The 21385-nt window shown below is 41.7% G+C and overlaps 1 protein-coding gene across 1 annotated transcript; it reads left to right on the forward strand.

The window, feature by feature from the left end:
• The first annotated feature begins 132 nt into the window (after positions 1-132).
• Positions 133-21377, forward strand: si:dkey-110c1.10 (unconventional myosin-Vb). The gene is made up of 35 exons (XM_041791578.1): positions 133-253; positions 896-1006; positions 1123-1291; positions 4065-4209; positions 4319-4475; positions 4561-4704; positions 4784-4865; positions 4984-5091; positions 5198-5310; positions 5393-5661; positions 5747-5828; positions 7461-7601; positions 7805-7936; positions 8663-8746; positions 8846-8962; positions 9059-9156; positions 9242-9328; positions 9711-10031; positions 11414-11570; positions 11655-11894; positions 12005-12214; positions 12291-12384; positions 12484-12632; positions 13255-13467; positions 13562-13662; positions 13795-13906; positions 14500-14605; positions 14918-15043; positions 17250-17401; positions 17718-17807; positions 18212-18344; positions 18424-18721; positions 20587-20761; positions 20856-20936; positions 21019-21377. The coding sequence occupies exons 1-35, from the start codon at positions 227-229 to the stop codon at positions 21178-21180; spliced, it is 4986 nt and encodes a 1661-aa protein (XP_041647512.1). The 5' UTR covers positions 133-226; the 3' UTR covers positions 21181-21377.
• Positions 21378-21385: the final 8 nt, after the last annotated feature.

A 21385-nucleotide genomic window follows, 5' to 3' on the forward strand; every position in this document is an offset into this window, starting at 1 on the left:
CTATCCAATCACCACATCCTCCCTTAGATTAACAGTTAACTTGACTGTCACCTTTCTTCTTTGTGGGGCTGAACAAAGTGCAAAATACTGTCATCAGGACACAAAGTGGCTCTTCCATATAGGTGTGGAGGACACAGGCTGCTCCTACACCGGAACATCTAGATGCCCCCTCCAACTTTCTTTCCCATCAAATGATGTTTCTCTGGGTGCTTTTTAAATAATTAAGATGGCCTCACTGGAGCTTTACAGTAAGGTAAGAATCAGAGGATTATCAAAATGTTTAAAGACCTGTCCTACCAGATGTCATTATAAAAAATAGATTTCACTGGAAGAACAACAATGACTAAGATTTCCTGTTTGGACATGTATGTTTTTGTTATTCTTTTCAGGTTATCTGACACTGATTTAGGTCCCAAAGGTTGTCTCCTCTGCTGTGTTCATGATTAGAAACCAGACAAATTAGTTTTGCATTTATGTAACCTCCAAAAAGAGTGTGCATTTTAATTGCTTATTTTAATCCTATATAAGTTCTAATAAAATGAAGACTGAAATGTAATTTATCAAACTGACACATAGATTAGTAAATTTGAATTGTTAGAACTGAAAATGAGTAATCCATGCAGGCAGTTTAACGAAGATCACCAGTGTTAATTTTTAACACAGTTTAGGAGGCTTTTATGCTGATGGCTGACAAATATCTCGCTGGGGTGAGGCCAGGAAATTTTTTTTTCTGTGTTCATGGACTGTGTCAGAACAGAAAATGAAATTTTGTGTGATCAGAATCTCTTATTTCTAGGATGACAGCTGCATAAAGTACACACAGAATGTGCTTATCTTTTTTATTCAATCTGATTTCTGTTTCATATGTACCTAAAATGGAGTATTTCTTTGTTAGGGAGCCAGTGTGTGGATTCCTGACCCAGATGCAGTCTGGGTGTCAGCCGTGCTCCTCCAGGATTACAGTCCAGGTGATAAACATCTACAGCTGCAGCTCTCTAATGGACAGGTGGGGCATAGAGTATATTTGTTTTCCTCCAAAAGTTGTCTAACATGGTTTTAATAACGCAGATACATCCTCTCTCTCGCACAAGAACAACCCATGGCTTGTCTTTTCATTGGTAGGAGGTGCAGTACCCAGTGGTGTCCACCACAGACCTGCCACCGTTGGGGAACCCAGAAATCCTGGAGGGGGAGAATGATCTCACAGCTCTCAGCTTCCTCCATGAACCTGCCGTGCTGCATAACCTGAGGGTTCGCTTCCTGGACTACAGCAGCATCTATACGTACTGTGGTGAGCAATGAACTCAAAAGATACTGATGACTGCTTTGTTCTTAAAGTGGACAACTCGAGTGAAAGAGGATATTTGAGATTTGAACTGGCAAAGAGCCAGATATAGGCAGCTCCTGTTTGCTTCTGTCTGCATGATTACAGCTCATAATTTCATCTTTATTATAACAGGACAAAGGTTGAGCCAAGGAGGCAACTCCTTTACTGCATATGTTATTGCACATTCTGTGTTCTAATAGTTACAGTGAGGAGATTTAAACTGGTTATTAAACATACTGAAATAAATAACAGTGCCATCTTATAACCTACAAAAGTCAACAACATTAGCATGAAAATTAAATAGATTATTTTTATATAGTGGTTTTTAATGCCTGTTACATTGCAGCTGGTTAAGTGTTGGAAAAAGTTAGCAACAGCTTTTATGAATATATAATTATGAGAAAGATTCTGAATTAGTGATACATTTGACTGTCCATAGAAAGCAGCTGGGATATTCAGTTCAAATGTGCTATATCGAAAAAGACATAAGAGGCTCTGTTTTGTCCTCACAGTTAGACAAAAGCTGGAAGTTCTCCGAAGATTTAAAATGGTGCAACTCTTTTAAGAAATCAGTATTCTAGATGTAACTTTATCAGAGCTTTCGTATGCAACACTGAATAAAGGCTGCATGGTGATGCAGTGTTAAGCGTTGTTGCCTCAAAGCAAGAGTGTTTAAGTTTGAATCTGACCTTGAGGTTATACGGTCAGGCATTGATGTTGGAAGTGAAGGCCTGGCTCACATCCGTACCAGTTCATTCCAAAGGTGCTTGATGTAGTTGAGGTCAGGGCTCTGTGTGTGTCAGTCAAGTTCTCCCACACCAAACTCATTAAACCATGTCTTTAAAGTCCTTGCTTTGTGCACTGGGGCACAGTCATGTTGGAATGGAAAAGGGTCTTTACCCAAACTGTTGCCACAAATTTGGAAGCGCAGCATTGTCCAGAATGACTTGGTATGCTGTAGCATTAAGATTGCTCATTGCTGGGGAAAAGGGGCCCAGCCAAAAACCTGAAAAGTCCTGTACCATTATCCCTCTTCAACCAAATTTACAGTTGGCACATTGCAGTCAGGCAGGTAATGTTTTCTCCACATCTGCCAGACCCAGTCTCACCTATCTGATTGCCAAACAAAGAAGTGTAATTTGTCACTACCCAGAACACGTTTCCAGTGTCAGTGTGCTTTACACCACTCTATCCGACAGTTGGCATTGGACTTGGTGATGTGAGGTTTGCATGCAGCTGCTCACCCATGTAAACATATTCCACGAAGCTCCTGTCGCACAGTTTTTGTGCTCATGTTAATGCCAGTGGAAGTTTAGAACTCTTCAGCTATGGAATCAGCAGGGCATTGGCAACTTAGCAGTCATTGACCCTGCTCTGTGGTTTTACGTGGTCTTCTGCTTCATGCTGTCGTTCCTAAATGCTTCCACTTTCTAATAATATCACTTACAGCTGACTGTGGAAAATCCAGAAGTGATGAAATTTCACGAAACCCTGTTATTGAAAAGGTGTTATCTATCACAACACCACAATGAGCTCTTCAGAATGACGCATTTTGTATCACAAATGTTTGAAAATGGCTAGGTGCTTGATTTTTTACACCTGTGGCAACAGGTCTGTTTGAGACACCTGAATTTAATAATTAATAGGTGTGGCCAAATTCTTTAGTCCATATAGTGTATGTGAGCCCTGTGATTGACTGATGACCAGTGCAAGGTTACCCCACCCACACAATGGCTGGACCCCTTAAATAAACGGATCGCCCATGTGTGCAGGAACAGTTGCACTAACAGCTGCCTCTGGCTAACAATCACCTACCTGACTTTGATCAACTTGTTGGAGTTTGTTAGTAGATAATTGTCAGGGTCAAATTCTGCCATCCTAATTTTCTGCAGTTAGGCTCAATTGGCCTTTAGTGTTAACATTAAAAAAAGGCTAGGTGTCCTGGCCAAGACAGGCGGCAGCACAGTTAACAGAGTTACAGGCATTAAACATAAAACCTATTACAAACACAGGCCAACCAAATGCTGAGCCACAGAGAAGAAAGTCATCAGTCAAATAATGTTCAATCTGATGCCTCCTCTTCAAACGCCTTTAATCTACATTTAAAACGACTTAAGGAGACCATCTTCCCAAGACACAAATTTTCCTGCAGCAGATTCTAGTCTGCTGGAGCAGCATATCTGAAAACCTTTTAGCCATCTCCAGACACACTTTTAGGGACAGATAACAAAAGTAAGTCTTATGACTGAGTCACAGATTTAAGACTGTAGCTTCCGGCACTTTTCACATGAATAAAATCACACGAGTATGAGGGAGGCAGATTTAGCATGGCCTTATAAAAATGAATATGCCAATGATATAGACGATGATTGTTCAAAGAAGGCCACCCAGCTTGACCTTACAGAATACAGTGATGATTTGGGCCCTTTAGTCTGGTGATGAGCCTCAGTGTCCCATGGTGTACAGAATCTAAAACATCACTGTGATCAGAGGCATAGACATGGCAGCAGTATGTACGGACTAAACGTTTTTTTGTTTTGTTTTAACTCACTGTCACGATGACTGACATTTTAACAACACGAAAAAGTAACTGTGAATAAATTAAACTTTATCAAAACGTAGACATTTTAAAGTATTTTTTTCAATCAGTCAAAAATGATGTAATTATTGTAAATGTTTTTAAAAAGTCCTTTCAATATCTCTCTGCTGCTGTTTTCTCACTTTTCTGTCCCTATAGGCATTGTGTTAGTGGCCATTAATCCATATGACCAGCTCCCCATTTATGGAGAGGAGGTGATTGATGCTTACAGTGGTCAGGACATGGCCGACATGGAACCTCACATCTTCTCTGTGGCTGAGGAAGCTTATCGCACCATGACCAGGTCAAAATAGGTGTACAATATAAATGCACATTACTATAAGCTCACTGTATGTTATGATCTCCTAACATATGCTGGGATTATTGCTATATGGTGATACTGATGTCATCAGGGAGGAGAAAAACCAGTCCATCATCATCAGTGGTGAGTCTGGCTCGGGAAAAACCGTCTCAGCCAAATTCACCATGAGATACTTTGCTGTGGTTGGAGGAGCTGCTCAGCAGACCAGTGTGGAGGAGAGGGTCCTGGCCTCCAACCCAATAATGGAGGTGAAAGATTATTTTTCTGATTTGTTTCTGGGGACAAAATTATTTTCAAGTCATTTAGTATGTTTTTCATCTTTTTGATGTGCAGTCTATTGGGAATGCTAAAACCACTCGAAATGACAACAGCAGCCGTTTTGGGAAGTACATCGAAATTGGCTTTGGTAGAAAAGGAGACATCATTGGAGCAAACATGAGGACATATCTGCTGGAAAAGTCAAGGGTTGTCTTTCAAGTAAGTGCAAAGGAGAATGTAGAACTTTTTTTGATATAAAGTTATTTAATTTGTTGATTAATGTGTTTTTAACCGTCAGGCATCAGCAGAAAGGAACTACCACATCTTCTACCAGCTGTGCGCCTCCAGAGAGCTGCCTGAGATGAGAGCCCTTAAATTGAGTGAGAGCTGATACCTGTTTTTTTCTCAAAATGTCACGCTGTTAGCATTAAAAAGAAAATCTTTTGTTTTCATGTCCATATTGCATGTGGTCTGTATGTTGTTTGTGCTGTCCCACAGATGGACCAGAGCATTTTCGTTACACCTGCCAAGGAGGAGAGATGCAGATTCCTGGTACTGATGATGTGGCAGACCTGGAGCGCACTCGGAATGCCTTCACCATTCTGGGTAGGGTTTTTGCATTCACAGACACATTTGATGTTAACTCTCATATATCTGAGAGAGAGTGAGGATTTTTCTGAGTTAATATATACTGTTTGTTTAAAAACTGCAGGTGTGCAGCCTGACCAGCAGATGGAGCTCTTCAGGATCCTGTCAGCTGTTCTGCACCTGGGAAATGTCAACATTCAAGCCAGTGGGAGAAGTGCTGACCGGAGTTACATTGATGTGACTAAACACACATGTTCATCTGACTTTAAAATGCTGTTTTTTGTGTCTTTCTGTTTCTTATGACCTTTGTTTCCCTCAGGCAGATGACCGCTCTCTGGCTGTCTTCTCCAAGCTGCTGGGGGTGGAGGGACCTCAGATGGCCCACTGGCTGTGCCACCGCAGACTGGCTGTAGGAGGGGAGATGCTGGTCAAACCCATGAGTGGTCAGCAGGCTCTGGAGGCCAGAGACGCACTTGCCAAACACATCTATGGTCAGCTGTTTAGTTGGACCGTTCAGAGGCTCAACTCTGCTCTGCGCACACAGGGAGGAAAGACCAAGTCATTTATAGGAGTACTGGACATCTATGGGTGAGTGATGAGCAACAGAAGAATTGTGCAGCAGACTGGAGTGTATTTCTGTAAAGCCAGACTGACAAGTGTTCTCTTTGCTCAGGTTTGAGACTTTTGACCGGAATAGTTTTGAGCAGTTTTGTATAAATTATGCAAATGAAAAACTTCAGCAGCAATTCAACAGGGTAAGTCCTGTTACAGTTCTCTTTTTGTATGTGTGTCCTCTCATTTTTCCAAGTTGCAGAGCTGTTTTTGTAGTCTCTGAAAGCAATCAGTCACTAAGCTACTCCTGTGTTGTTTTGGCTGTGTGCTTATGGTCACTGTCATGTTGGAAGGTGAACCTTTGGCCCAGTCTGAAGTCCTGAGCGCTGTGGAACAGGTTTTTATTGAGGATATCTCTGTACTGTCCCTCTACCCTGATCAGTCTCCCAGTCCCTGCTGCTGAAAAACACCCCCATAGCATGATGCTGCCTCCGCCTTGCTTTACTGTTGCGATGGTATTGGGCAGGTGATCAGCGGTGCCTGGTTTCCTGCAGACATTACGTTTCAAAATGAGGCCAAGCTGCTTATAATGGTTTCATCAGACCAGAGAATCTAACCGTTCATTACAGTCTGAGAGTCCTTCAGGGGCTTTTTTTTTTTGCAAACTCCAAGCGGGCTTTCCTGCGTTTTGCACTGAGGAGAGGCTCTGTCAAGCCATTTTCCATAAAGCCTAGATCAGTGGAGGGCTGCGGTGATGGTTGTCCTCCTGGAACTTTGTTTGGCCTCCACACAGGATCCCTGGAGCTCAGTCAGAGTGACCATCTTGTTCTCTGTCACCTCACTTACTAAGACCTTCTCCCTTGATTTCTCAGTTTAGCTGGTTGGCCAGCTCTTAGAAGAGTCCTGGTTGTGCCAAACTTCTTCCATTTCAGAATTATTGAGGTCACTGTACTCTTGGGAACTTTCAGTGCAGCAGAACTTTTTTTTTTGTAGTTTTCTCCTGATCTGTTACATACAACAATTCTGTCTCTGAGCTCTGCAGACAGTTCCTCTGACCTCATGATGTGGTTTTTGCTCTGATATGCATTGTAAGCTGTGAGGTCTTCTATAGAGAGGCATGTGCCTTTTCAGATCATGTCCAATTAATTTAATATACCACAGCTGGACTCCAGTCAAGGTGTAGCAACATTTCTGCAAAGATAATTTCATGTGAATGACAGGTGCCACCTCATGATTATAAGAGCATCATACCCCTTCATATAAAGTGTTACCAAATGTTTTTCTTTTTGTGTGTAAGGGATTGAAAGACAGCTTGCAGTGGAACCTGTGTACAACTTTCTCTTTGGGGCATCTGTCACAATATTATAGAGATTCATTCATTTTTCACGTTTGTAGAAGGAACTTGTGCATTTGTTTTGCAGGATAAGAGTTGTGACAACAGATAAACAAAATAATAGATACAATTCCTCCGCTGGTTTGTGACTGTTATTACTAATAATGGATTTGCATGCTTCTCATCCCTTCTTCAGATAGAGAGTTCTTATCCAATCAAATCTTCAAACTTGTTTTAATAGAGTAATGAACTATAACTAAACACCTGAGCACCCTTCTCCACAAAGTGCCTCCCCATCTAAGCCTCTCTGTTAGGAGGGAAACAAGCACAGGCAGTCCTATCAGTGCAATTATCTGCTCTTTATAACCAGGCAAACCTCATTCTTACTGTCTGGAACTTTTCATGTAGTTTCACTACTCAGAATCCACAAGTGAAAGCCTCATTTGAGTCTGTGTTTCTATTTATGTGATAATCTTCATTTTGTTTTGTTTTTTTTGTGCAGCATGTATTCCACCTGGAGCAGGAGGAGTATATCCGTGAGGAGCTGGCTTGGAGCAGGATAGAGTTCAGTGACAATCAGCAGTGCATCAACCTCATTGAGGGACAACTGGGCCTGTTTGATCTGTTAGATGAGGAGTGCAGGGTTGGTCTTGCTTTTCCCCTTCCACCGTCATTTTCCTTTTTAAAAAGATATGTGGTCTGTCTTTTCTCCTCAGTTTGATATATCTTCTTATCTTTTACTTACACAAACACTCCTGCTTCTCATGTCAAACAGCTATGGCTGGCACATGATTGATTTTTTTTCATTCTGAACTGATACAAGTGTTGTGTGATGTGTTTACTCAGATGCCCAAAGGCTCAGATGAGAGCTGGGTGAGGAAGCTGTATGACCAACACTTGACAAGCAAGATGCATCCTAACTTCAGAAAACCTCGCATGTCCAACAGTGCCTTTATCGTTCTACACTTTGCTGACACGGTGGGTCAATGCACTGATTCTCACAGAGATACATATCTAAAGAACAGGATGTAGATTCTGCTGCCAGGGGCCTCACAGTCACAACAATAACACAGATGATGCAGAGCTCAGATCAGTCCAGCTTCCTTACATCTTGTCTTGAAAGCAATGAAACAGCACTCCATAAGGTGTATTGACTAAACAGTGAACTGATATTTTAATTTTGTGTATGAATTTCTCATAATGAGGGAGAAAAGCTGTTAAAAGTGGCCTTATCCCAGAAGATCCACTTTTTGGCTTTTGTGCTATTATTCAAATAGATCAGAGCAGTGGACAGGGTCAGAGACGACATGCTGGAAAGGAGCCACAGGTCAGAATTAAACCCAGGCTGCCCTCCACAAAGACAACAGCCTCCATACATGGGGTGCACAAACACAACCACCAGGCCACCGCCACCAAGAAGGTCACTTTTAGCAGCTTTTCTCACTAATTATTTAAAATTAATCCATGAAAGGAAAACAACAGTTTACTGTTTAATGAATAAACCTCATGGAGTGAAGTTGTTCTTTCAAAACTGGAAATGAGGAACAGAGCTGGGTGGAGCTGGGCAGCGCGTTTGAGCTTGAGCAAATTCTATTTGTTGTATTTTGTAAATCTGTTACTCTACAGTCAGAATATGCAAAAAACTGTCTTGTAACAGTATCAAACATTCCAAAGTTTTTTGTACTCACAGTTCTTTTACATTAGGTCCAATATGAGTGTGATGGCTTTCTGGACAAGAATCGGGACACTGTGTTTGAGGAGCTCATTAACATTCTCAAAGCGAGTCAGGTAGACATTTTCTACTTCTTAGATTTGTTATGTTTGATTAATTTTTACATAACAAGGCAAACACAAACATGTGTATCTTTGTGTCTGTGTGTGTGCCAGTCTGAGCTGGTGGCTGAATTATTCCAGCAGCAAGAAAAAGTTCCCTCAGTCTCCAATGGAAGCGTTCGCTCAGGGAAAAGAGCCACCAGGGAGCACAAACTCACAGTGGGCTTCCAGGTAAATTTCATCATATCCTGTTTTTTTTCTTTGTAATAAAAGGAGATGAGAGTCCTTGGACACAATGTTTGGCTCTCTTGTTTTGTGCCCTCTCAGTTTCGTCAGTCCCTCCAGATGTTAATGGACACTCTGAATAGCACCACGCCTCACTACGTCCGCTGTATTAAACCCAACGACCTCAAAGAACCTTTCATGTATGCCATTGTCTTCACAAAATGGAAAGAATATGGGTTTGATTTTTTAGGTTGACAAAGCTACTTAACAGCCTTGCTTTATCAGGTTCGACCCCAGGAGGACAGTCCAGCAGCTGAGGGCCTGTGGGGTGCTGGAGACAATACGCATCAGTGCTGCGGGTTTTCCATCCAGGTATCATCTACACACTCATTTTAATCTCTACGGGGAGATTTCAGTAGAAGACAAAATAAGTAGAGTAGACTTTTTTCAAAAGCAGCTAAATCTCAAAGGAGTACACCAGATTGTTTTATTTAACTTACCATGAAATCACAAATAACATAATCTTTAAATTAAAAAGTAGTTGATCTGTTCATCTCTGTCCCGTTTATCCCACTTGACAAGCCCAATGCAGTTGTGGCAGATGGCTGTTAACCAAGTATATATTTGGGCAGACATTAGATAACCCAACCTAGATCAACCCAAACACATTTGACCATTTAAAAAGAAAAGCACAAAAAAGGAAAAGAGCCTAATTTTATTCTTCAAAGTTTGATGCTTAAATCTTCCTTTCCAGATGGACGTATGAGGAGTTCTTCAGTAGGTACCGTCTTCTTCTTCGTGGTTCTCAGAGTCCGGATCAGGCACAGCCCGCGTGCAGAGAGGCTCTCCCTGAGCTCATCCCAGACGAGGACCAGTACTGCTTTGGGAAAACCAAAGTGTTCTTCCGGGCTGGACAGGTGGCTCTGCTGGAGAGGCTGAGATCTGAGAGGCTGCGTGTTGCTGCTGTGATAATCCAAAGCAGGGTCAGAGGATGGCTGGCAAAGATTAGATACTCCAGGATCTGCATGGCAACTATCACTATACAAAGATACTGCAGAGGAACTCTGGCAAGAAGGTGAGGAGGGAAACACAGATTGATGTTTATAATGTGCTAGTGTTGATCTTTGTTTTTTTTTAGATGTTAACTCATCGCAGGAAACTATAATAATAATAATAATAATAATAATAATAATAATAATAATAGTGATAATAATACATTTGATTTATAAAGCACTTTTCTAGAACTCAAAGACACTGTACAAAAATAATAAAATACAGTTCACAAAAAGCCAAAACAGGACAATATCACAATCAAACAAACAAGCAAGTAGTTAAAGTGACAAGACAACAACATAATCAAACATTAAAAGCCATTTTCAAAAGGTTTGTTTTGAGCAGTGATTTGAATGTGGATGAGTCCGTACAGTCTTGGATATGTTTAGGGAGTGAGTTCCAGAGGGAGGGGGCGGATATGGAGAAGGCTCTGTCCCCCCAGGTTCGAATATTAAAGTTAAAAACATTGACCTTATTTTCACATTTTTATCTGCAGACAGCCCAGGGAACCTCCCCCTAGCTCTACTTCCATTGTTCTCTAACTAATCACTTTTTATCTGTGCTCTTATGTTCTCCCTGCTGTTCTTTTTCATATGTTGCCATCCAGAATAGCTGTGATTTTAGGTCCGAGGCATCTGTACACTGTCCATTTACATTTTTGTGGTCACATGTCAAAGGTCAAGGTCACTGGGACCCATGTTTATCCGTTACTTTCCTGGCTACTCTTGTGAACAAGATGTTTTATATATTCTATATTTATATTTTATATTGAAATTCCTCAGGTTTTTTTTTTTCTATTTTCCCTAACATTTACCAAGACTTAAGGATTGACTGAGTACAGGTCAACAGTGTAGGTCAGCTCATCAGCTGAAGGCCAGCTGATTTGCATTAGTCATGCCACTGGCTAATCACACTCATGCTGCGATATTTGAACTACTCTAGCCTGGCTACTCTTTGCTGCTCCCTCTACAAGCCGCTTTTTGCAAGCCTCCTCCACCCCAGGTCCTCCGTTATTATGCATCTGACTTAATTTGTTGTCATGATGCCTGCTCTGCCTCTGCTCTGGGCTTTTCGCTGCTTCTCTCTCTGCTTCGGGCTTTCCTTTTCAGCAGATGAAAAGCAGGAACATGTGATTTCCCTGCTTGATGCTTTCCACCTAGGGTCATGGAAGGGCAGGAGATCCTACAACAGCCACACCACCAAAACAATGAATAACTGCAAAAAGTGTGAATTAACACCTGCTTACAAAGAAAAATATTTACAAGATCAAATCATGTGTGTTTCTTGGCGAAGTGGTCCTGACTGAACTGTACTTTGTTGCACAGTAATCTGTAGAAATTAGAAAAGTCCTGCCAAGTGGGGTGGCCCAAACCCAAATTTACACTGATGTGATTGTTTCTGCAGACTGGCTCTGACTCTGCGCTACACAAAGGCTGCTCTAGTGATACAGAAGACTTACCGCATGCTGGTGGTCAGACAGTTGTTCCTCATTATCCGACAGGCCACCATCACCATCCAGGCCTTCACTAGAGGCACACTGACCCGCCGCAGATACAGACAGGTCAGCATTTAACCCAACTCTCCTGTTGCACATTTTGCTTCTCACTGCAGATGAAAATGTGTGATCCATGTTGTCTTTCTCTAGTTTGTGGCGGAGCGGGCTGCTATTTTTCTCCAGTCGAGTGTACGTGGTTGGCTTGCGAGGAGAGCATACAGGCGAGTACGTTCAGCGGTGGTGTTCATGCAGTGCTGCGTGCGTCGCAGAGCTGCGAGGAGAGAGCTGCTGAAACTAAAGACAGAGGCTCGCTCAGTGGAGAGGTACAGAGAGCTCAACAAGGGCATGGAAGTCAAACTGATGCAGCTGCAGATGAAAGCAGACCAGGAGGTGGGTGAAGAGTTTTTTCACTTGTGATGTGGTTGCAAGACCTTTAATGCCTTTTGAAGTGGATCTTTTTGTAATATTTTCCAGTGATAAGGTTATCTATTTGTTTCCAGTCGAGGGAGAGTGCAGCTTTGAGAGAAACGCTGCATGCAGAGCGAGAGGCCAGCAGTGCAGAGCTGGAGGCTTTGAGAATGACAATAAAGAAACTGGAGAGCAAAAAACAAGAGAAGATGCAGGCTAGTCCCATTATTAACGAGAAGGAGGTGGAGGAGAAGAGAAGAGCTGAGGAGAAAGCTGCTCAAGAGATCCTTCAGCTCAGACAAGTAGGTCTCCCATCATGCAGAATAACAGGACACATATGAATGAAATTCTGAATGAAATTCTCTCTTATGTATTAAGGTGCTACAAGAGCTGCAGAAAGATAAAGACAGCCTCTGCAAAGAGAGAGATGATCTCTCTGCTCGTTTGCTTGAGCAAGAAAAAGCACAAGAAGGTATATCATCACTTTACAGCATTATATATTTGGCATAAGTATGGATATTGTCATAACTTCATTTGTGTTTGATCTCCCACCTTTGTTTTATATGTGCAGAGTGTGTGCAGAAGGCAGTGTCTCAGGAAAGTGCAGCTCTAAGGGCAGAACTGGATGAGGAGAGAAGAAAGTATCAGGGTCTCCTCAGAGAGTTCACCCGACTAGAGCAGAGATACGACAACCTCCGGGAGATGAGTCTGCTCACTGAGGTTCATAAACACACACTAACATGCTTCCTATAATCTTCTTCTTCTCCTTTTCTTGGTTTAAGAGGCATTCAGCATTCAAAAATGTTGTTTCACTGCCTTTTTGAAATGCTACAACATTTTCTCATGACTTTGACTTGAAATTTTAAAAGATAAAACATAAAGTTCTTCCCCCATCCCTCCTCTAATAAGTCTGGTTGATATCAGTCTTTGAGACTTTGAGATGGCCTGAAGCCTCAGCAGCCCCTGCACTTCCTCTTTACTTATTCCAACAAAATACAGATTTTTCCTGCAGCATCAACCATAATCTCTGTTCTCTCTGATTTTCCGTCACCATCAGCAGCACAATAAATAACCATTTCCAAACAGACCAAGAACTTCGTTCTATCCATACACAAACAACAGTGGTGCCTTGACGTGGTTTGTACTCCTTTATGCCAGAATCTTTCCCTTTTCCCAACATGTTTTAATCAGCCCTTTGACTTCATTTTCTTGCATTCTTCCTTTGCCCTTCTCTTTGAATATTCAGCTATCCACGCCCCCACATACTCTACATTTTGTTTGCATTTTTTATAGTTCCTTTGGCGTTCAGTCCATCTTGATTGTTTTTTTCTCTCCCTAACAGCGCAGCAAAGGCCATAGAAGGACTGACTCTGCCCAGAGTCTGAGCTTTGAGCCTCTCTCTCCCTCCCCCACCCCGCTGTCACCCCAGTCTCTCACCCCGCTCTCATGGTCACCCTTCCCATCTGCCCTCCCTTCACCAGAGGTGGTCCGCAGGGTCAGCGTGACTTCTCCCTTGGAAAAGAAACCATCAGTGTGGAGCTTTGACACACCTATGGTGAGAGATAGAGTTCTTTTATGTCTGTGCAGCCTGGGCTGTCTTCATCTTTCAGCATGAAATGTGAAATGTCCCAATTATTTTGCAATGACAGGAGCAGCTGATGGAGAGGATGGATGTAGCTAAAGACCCAGCAGTAAAGATGAAAGGAGAGGATCTGGCTCATGCTTATGATGCAGTACGAGTGGCTAACAAGTCAGTCTCTTAATTATATAGTCCTTCAAGTAGATCAACATTCTTTATCTTCATTTTTTTGTTTAAATATTTGATAGAGTTTGATAGATGAGATGTGTGACTTTCTTCCTTTTCTCTCCTTGTGTATGCCAGGCTCTTGGAAAGTCAACTTCGAAGTCAACGCAGTCAGTGGTACAGGGATCTGGAGACTCTGAGGTGCCAGCTAAGCCAGGCGATCTCTAGTTCCTCATCTCTGGAGCGACAGGTAGGGAATTGTTACCCCCCCTTCATGTGACATGCAGCTTGTCTAATGGCTGAAGTTTAAGGAGTTGCGTGGATCTTTCATTTGTAGGTGTTTACATGTGATGCAGTTTTAGGGCATGAGAATGCAAACCTCACACCCTGGGCTCTGGAGGCAAGGGACGCTGACCTCCTTTTAGTTGTGTTGGCATCTGCTGCAACCTGTATAAGATGGTGTTGTTATAAAGTGAAAATTCTGCAGAGCTAGCAATGCACATGAAAAAAATGGTTGCAAAGACATCATTGTACAGCACAGATACAATATTAATGCTGTACAGGGTACATGCCATGAATGCATATGATGCTATGAAGGGCATAACCAGGGTGCATGATGGGAAGTGTTTAAAAATGTGCATAAAGAGGAAAAAAAAAGTCTCAAATATGCTTCCATGTCCCAATTAATACCATTCTACTTCTTTGCTCCTTAAGATCTGTAAAATAAAGAGGGGATTCAGGATGCCATCATGTCTTAACAGATTAAGCCGTACTACAAAGAGTGAGTTTTTACTGAGTGTATCAACTACAGACTAAAAATCCAGCATCTGTGTGCGTTTGAAGGATCTGCAGGAACTACTCGAGGCGAGAGAGCAAGAATGTGTTGGATTGAGGAGAGAGCTGAAAGAGCTGAAAAACACAGTCTCACTCAGAAGACTCGTGTCACAAGGTAAGATTTCATCATAAGGCTTATAGAAATATAGAGCCTTTATTTTATCTTGTCATTTCAATGTCTTGTCAGTCATTATTTGGTAACTTTTGTATTTTACATGCGTATTCATAAATACAGTTAAGTGCCATTGTATTCTTGTTTTTTTATTTTTACAGTTTTTCTTGATTGCTTAAATATGGCATTGATGACATAAAAACAATTCACTGGGCATTACTTAGTTAATATCTTCCCCTATATCTCCATATAGTTTTATATTTTGCCCTATTCTGTCCCTTCATTACTTTGTGTTGTGATGTTTTCTGTTTCCAGTTCTGCCATCTGCTTTAACCTCAGAGGTCTGCCCCTCTCCATCTCGACCAAAGCCAGCTACCGTCACTGGTTTGTTAGAGTGTAGAAAGAAAGATGAAAACAAGCTCATCAAGAACCTCATCACAGGTGAGACACAGGCCAGTCTACTGACTGTTCATGTCTATCTGGATCTTTATTTATCTACAGGTGCATTCAAAGATAGTCACACTCCCTTCAATTTTCCTGTGTTGCAGCCTAATGCTATTATCATTTAAATTCAGCTTTTTTTCTCATTTATCTACACAGTACCCCATAATAACAAAGTGATAATGGAATTTTAGAAATATTTGAAAGTTTATTTAAAAAAAAAACAACTGGAATATCATATTAACATAAGTTTTCAGACCCTTTGCAACAACACTTGAAATATTGCTTAGGTTTCTTCCATTTCTCTTGATCATAGCTGAGTTTCTACACCTTGATTGGAGTCCACCTGTGGTAAATTGAATTGGCTGGACAGGACTTTGAAAGGCTCACACCTCTCTATAGAGGTTGTACAGCGGACAACACATATCAGAGCGAAAACCAAGTCATGAGGTCAAAGAAGTTGCCTGCAGAGCTCAGAGACAGGATTCTTGCAAGGCACAGATCTGGGGAAGGCTACAAGTGGGTCAATCTGAGCAATTGGGGGAGAAAGGCCTTAGTAAGAGAGGCAACCAAGAACCTGATGGTCACCATGACTGAGTTCCAGAGATCCTGTGTGGAGATGGGACAAAGTTCATGAAGGACAGCCATCACTGCAGCCCTCCACTGATCTAGGTGTAGTGTAGAGCAGTGGTTCCCAACCTTTTTTTCACTGAGCCCCCCCTTCACATATCTAAGAAGAGCTGCACCCCCCAGGATCCACTCAAAAATAAAAAAACAGTGACATATTGCTGTCAGAATACACATCAAATTAAATTATTTTCATCACTTTAAGCCAAAAACATAGCCAAAAACACAAGTATGATGACCAAAAGACTTTCATATGGCCAATATATGTGTTTTATCAATATTTTGGTAGTTTGAGTGACCCTAATTTTAACAACCTCAGAGCAGACAGACCCTTGTGCCTGGAAGGCCCGGACCCCAGGTTGGGAACCAAGGGTGTAGAGGCTAGACTGAAGCCTCTCCTCAATGCAAAACACATGAAACTTCATATGGAAGCCAAGCGAGGTGTTTATCTTTCCAAATCAGATTACATATCTGTGATGTTAGATTTATCCCACATTATGTGGAATAGTTTATCTGGAGTGCCAGGTGTCACCTTCCAAATAGTTGTTCTTGACTTTTGACTAGACTAACAACTAAAATATACTGAAATCATCAACAACAATACCACTACTACCACTACTAATACCACTAAATCAGCTAATGATAATATTAAGCTAGCTGTTTTTCCTTTGAGTGACGTAGCAAAAAAGGAAATATAAAAATTAACTTTATTTAATTTTTTTTAATCAAATATAAGTTCCTTATGTCTTTATATAAGCTGTTTGACAGTTTGCTGCTACATTTTTTGGGATGAAAACTTCTCCAGACCTCTGAATTGTAATCATCATTTAAGCTTGTATTCATTTTGTGGTAATAAAAAATCTGAAAGTCGTTATTGCAAAAAAAGAAAGAAAAAGAAAAAAAAAGCTTTGACCATTTCTCAGGTAAATAAATCAGTTGACTGTGATTGGCTATTAATGGAGGGTTCTGCTGTTTACAGTTAATGATTGTGAGAGGTTCTCCACTTTGTGAAAGACTGCATAAACAAATAACTTCAAGGAATTTAGATTTCACCATCTACTGTCCATAAAATCATCAAAAGGTTCAGAGAAATGGGAAAAATCTCTGCACAGTGGATGTAAGGCTGAAACAACACTGCTACCTTTGACCTCAGACAGCTCTGCATCAAAAACAAGCATTATTTTGTGTTGGATATTACAATGTGGGATCTTTTAACACAGTACATCACTGCATCTACAAATGCAAGTTGAGACTCTATCATATGAAGTGAAAGCTATCAGCAACCTCCAGAAGTGCTGACTTTTCTTGGTAATCTGGGATGGATTGACCTTCAGTGGGAAAGTGTGCTGTTGTTGCCCTCTCTTCAGATTGTTCGGACAATCTAAATCCCAGATCTTGTTAAAATATGTTCAACAAAAGTAAGTCCAGTGTTTACGGGAATAATATTGTGATCACACAGTTTTATAACTTTGTGTCTTGGTATGACTCACATGAATCAACTTGAACTAAATCAAACTCTTAAAGCTGACAAATGACCGTGCTCATGCTGCCACTGCTGCTCTCTCTGTCCGTGCTTCAGACATCCGTGTTGACAGCGCCCTGTCTTTGCCTCCTGGCCTTCCTGCCAGAGTGCTCTTCCTGTGTGTACGTCAGGCCGACTGCAGCGGAGATCAGACTCAGGCTCGCTCACTCTGCAGTGCCGCTGTCACTGCTATGAAAGCAGCTCTGAAGGTAACCTAAGCTCAAACATATGGTTGAGGTTGAATTTGTTAGAGGCAGAACACCTCCTGTCAGGTAGGATGTCCCCTACTGAGAGACACTGACATCTGACTTTGGAACACTTTTCTAGAATTGTTTTGCTCTATTTGTGTCAGACCCCTATAATACAGATGCTGTAGGGAGAAATTAAATGACAACAACGTCCATGTAAGCGTACATCTCAAACAACCCCATTTACATTGTCAAAACCAAGCAACACTCAGTTTTGCCATGTTATTTCTCATTTAAGTTAATTTAAAACATTTCCTAACCTCATCTTTCCGTTCAGAAACATATCAATGATATGGATATGTCAGCTCTGTGGCTGAAAAATGCCTGTCTGCTGCACGACCTGTTGACCCAGCACTCCCCTAAACAGGTAAGATTAGGAAGTGTGTTTGTTTTAATTGATATTTGAGTAACTGAGAAAGGCCTGGTCCCATGATGAAATTACTTGGCATGCATATACAATTAAAGGGGGTACATTTATTGAAGTTAACCCTCCTGCAGATCACATATAAATGATGTGCAAGGACAGGTCACATACGAAGGTATAATGCAGCCGTATGCACCCTTGCAGCATTTAACTAAGTAGGAATAGTCTGTCTTTATAATGGTATTATAAATATTTTTCCATTATAGCTCAGGAAGCATCAACTTTACATCCAATCATTTCCATATCTAGCTACAAAATCCTCACAGAAGCTTCATCACATAAAATAGAACAGTTACTTGGAATTTACTGCTATTCCCAAATGACCGAGTGGGTTGATTACTTTTTAGACCCTTGACTCCGATGATCTGGTTCCGTTCACCACTGATCTGTCTGACTTGATCCGTGTTCTGAGTGACCTCTGCATCCAGGCTTATCAGCAGCTCCTCTCCATCACTGAAAAACGCCTACAGAACATCATAGGTACCACTCCAAACTGATGTAAATGCGTTCCCCTTCACTGCTGTCCTCGTCTCACCTCTTGTCTCCCTCATTCCCTCAGTCCCTGCACTGCTGGAAAGCGAAACCATCCCTGGTTTGTCAGCCTCTGCTGCAAAACTGGTGACATCCAGAAAGAGATCAGGATCAGACCCCAGGCCCCCAGGAGGTGACACACCCACCATGGCATCAGTGCTGCGGGAGCTGGGAGCCCTTCACACTGCTCTGACCCATCAGGATCTGCCAGCGACTCAGATGGAGCAGGCCTTCCACCAACTCACCTACCTCATCTCTGCCTCTGCCTTTAACAGCCTGCTGCTGAGGAAGGACATGTGCTGCTGGAGTCGTGGCATGCAAATACGGTAGAAATACTCAAATATAAGAAATATAAAACAAGATCTACACTATAAAGCAAAAGTATTCAGCCTGCTTTCCAGTACATTAACAAAGACTGTGATGACATTATAATCAAAAACATGCACTTTAATACGGTATTGGCCCGTCTTTTACAGCTTTAACAGCCTCCACCTTTCTTGGAAGGCTTTCCACAAGATTTTGGAGTGTTTTGTTGGAATTTGTGCCCATTCACTCTTTAGAGCGAGTTTGAGGTCAGACACTGATGTTGGATGAGAAGGCCTGGCTCTGCTCCAGTTCGTCCTAAAGGTGCTTGATGGGGTTGAGGTGAAGGCTCTGTGTGGGCCAGTCAAGTTCTTCCACACCAAACTCATGAAACCATGTCTTTATGGTCCTTGCTATGTTCACTGGGGCACAGTCATGTTGGAATAGAAAAGGGCCTTCCCCAAACTGTTGCCACAAAGTTGGAAGTGTAGCATTGGCCAAAATGGATTGGTATGCTGTAGCATTAAGATTGGCCTTCACTGGAGATAAGGGGCCTAGCTCAAACCCTGAAAAACGGCCACGAACCATTATCCCTCCTCAACCAAACGTCACATTTGGCACACTACAGTCAGGCAGATAACATTCTCCTGGCATCTGCCAAACCCAGACATCAGACACATTTCCACTGCACTATAGTCCAGTGTCAGTGTGCTTACCACCACTTTATCTGAAGCTTGGCATTGGACTTGGTGATAGTAGGTTGCATGCAGCTGATTGGCCATGAAGCTCCTGTCGCAGTTGTTGTGTTAACATAAATGCCAGTGGAAGTCTGGAACTCTTCAGCTATGAGCTATGAGCAGCTATCAGCAGTGTTGCCGACTTTAACGCACCATCCACCTGAGCAGTCTTTGACCCAGCTTCGTGATTTTACGTGGTTTTCCACTTCATGGTTGAGTTGCTGTTGTTCCTAAACTCTTCCGCTTTCTAATAATATCACTTACAGTTGACTGTAGAATATCCAGCAGGAATGAAATTTACAAACATTCTTATTGCAAAGGTGGTATCCAGCACAGTAAAGCCATAAGACTCTTCAGAACGACCCATTCTGTATCACAGATGTTTGCATTGACTGCATGACTGGGTGCTTGATTTTATACACCTGTGGCAACGGGTCTGATTTAAACCCCTGAATACAATAATTAACAGGTGTCACCAAATACTTTTATCCATATAATATGTATGAAAGATCTGAAATTCCCCATATACCTAGTAAAAGTATCCAAACAGTGTTTGAATGCAGCTTATTCTATCTGAAGTAATTCTTTAGTATACCTATAAACATGTAAGTATTGTTCTAATTCTTGCTTTTTTAACAATTAAATGAATCACACATCAGCAGTCTTTGTGTGGAAAATGTCAACTAAGGCTGTGAAGGCAGTGAGCTGTCAGTCATTTCATTTGACAGTGATTTCAGGCATTAATAATAACAATATAGAAATAGTCAGCCATGTTGCTGCTATTTCTGTTTGACTTTGAAGGTTATAATAGGGATATTAGTGTTAAAGTCTGCTCCATAACAAGCTAAATATTACCAATGGAGCTTAAATCATTTGAGTTTCTTTAAATGTACTATTACATTATTTGTTTTTGATTTATGCATTTTGTCCTGATTATCTAGCCCTCTTTTATACAGTAAGTTTGTTTGAAATTAAATGTCAATATTTAAAGTATTTCTTTACACTTTTATACCAAAAGGATGAAATAGTCTTATCTACATGGATCTTTTCATCATGTTTTACTGAAAAGCCAGTGTCTTTCCTCTATCACATTTTGGCTGTATTTTTTTCACCTCTTTAATTTATGACTAAAAAGATCCGTCTTGTCATAGCTACAACGTGAGCCTGCTTGAGGAGTGGCTGCGGAGTCGGGGTCTGCAGGCAGGGGGCACTGTGGCCACACTGGAGCCTCTCATCCAGGCTGTTCAGCTACTGCAGGCTGGGAAAAAGACAGATGCTGACGCCCAGGCTCTGGTTGAGACCTGCACTGCTTTGTCTACCCAGCAGGTGGCTCTCTGAATATCTCCATTTGACTTTGGCAGAGTATTTGAAGTCTGTTTAAATGGTATTTAACTGCCTTCTGGTTTTGTTGGTTTAACAGATTGTGAAGATTTTGACCCTCTATACTCCGCACAGCGACCTTGATGAAAGAGTCACACTGAATTTTATCCGCAGCGTCCAGGTACTGCCCACATATGCCACATGTGATGTGTTTATTAGTGTACTTTGTGTGATGGTAAAGTCTATTTGTGTCACTCTTACAGGGTCTCCTTAAAGGCCGCTCTGACGGTCAGCCTCCACAGCTCCTGATGGATGTGAGGCGTGTGTTTCCAGTCACATTTCCCTACTCGCCTCCCCCCATCATCCATGCTGAGCAGTTAGTCATCCCCGACTCCCTCAAGATCTCCTTTCTACGCAGAGCCTGAAGAACAGGATGTCCAGCCTTTTAAGCCGGGTCTCTTTGGAGCAAATACTTTTTCGCAAATTTAACTCCCAGCCCACATCATTTAATCTTTTGAAAGTGAAATCACTGCCTTGAGTTTAATTGCAACCGTTTTTGGCACAAACTTGTGATGAGAGTTTAGAAGGTTAAAGCTGGTAAATATTTAAATGAAACTTTAGATAACACAG

The sequence above is a fragment of the Cheilinus undulatus genome, linkage group 7, assembly GCF_018320785.1.
Source record: "Cheilinus undulatus linkage group 7, ASM1832078v1, whole genome shotgun sequence".
In the NCBI taxonomy this organism is placed as follows: Eukaryota; Metazoa; Chordata; class Actinopteri; order Labriformes; family Labridae; genus Cheilinus; species Cheilinus undulatus.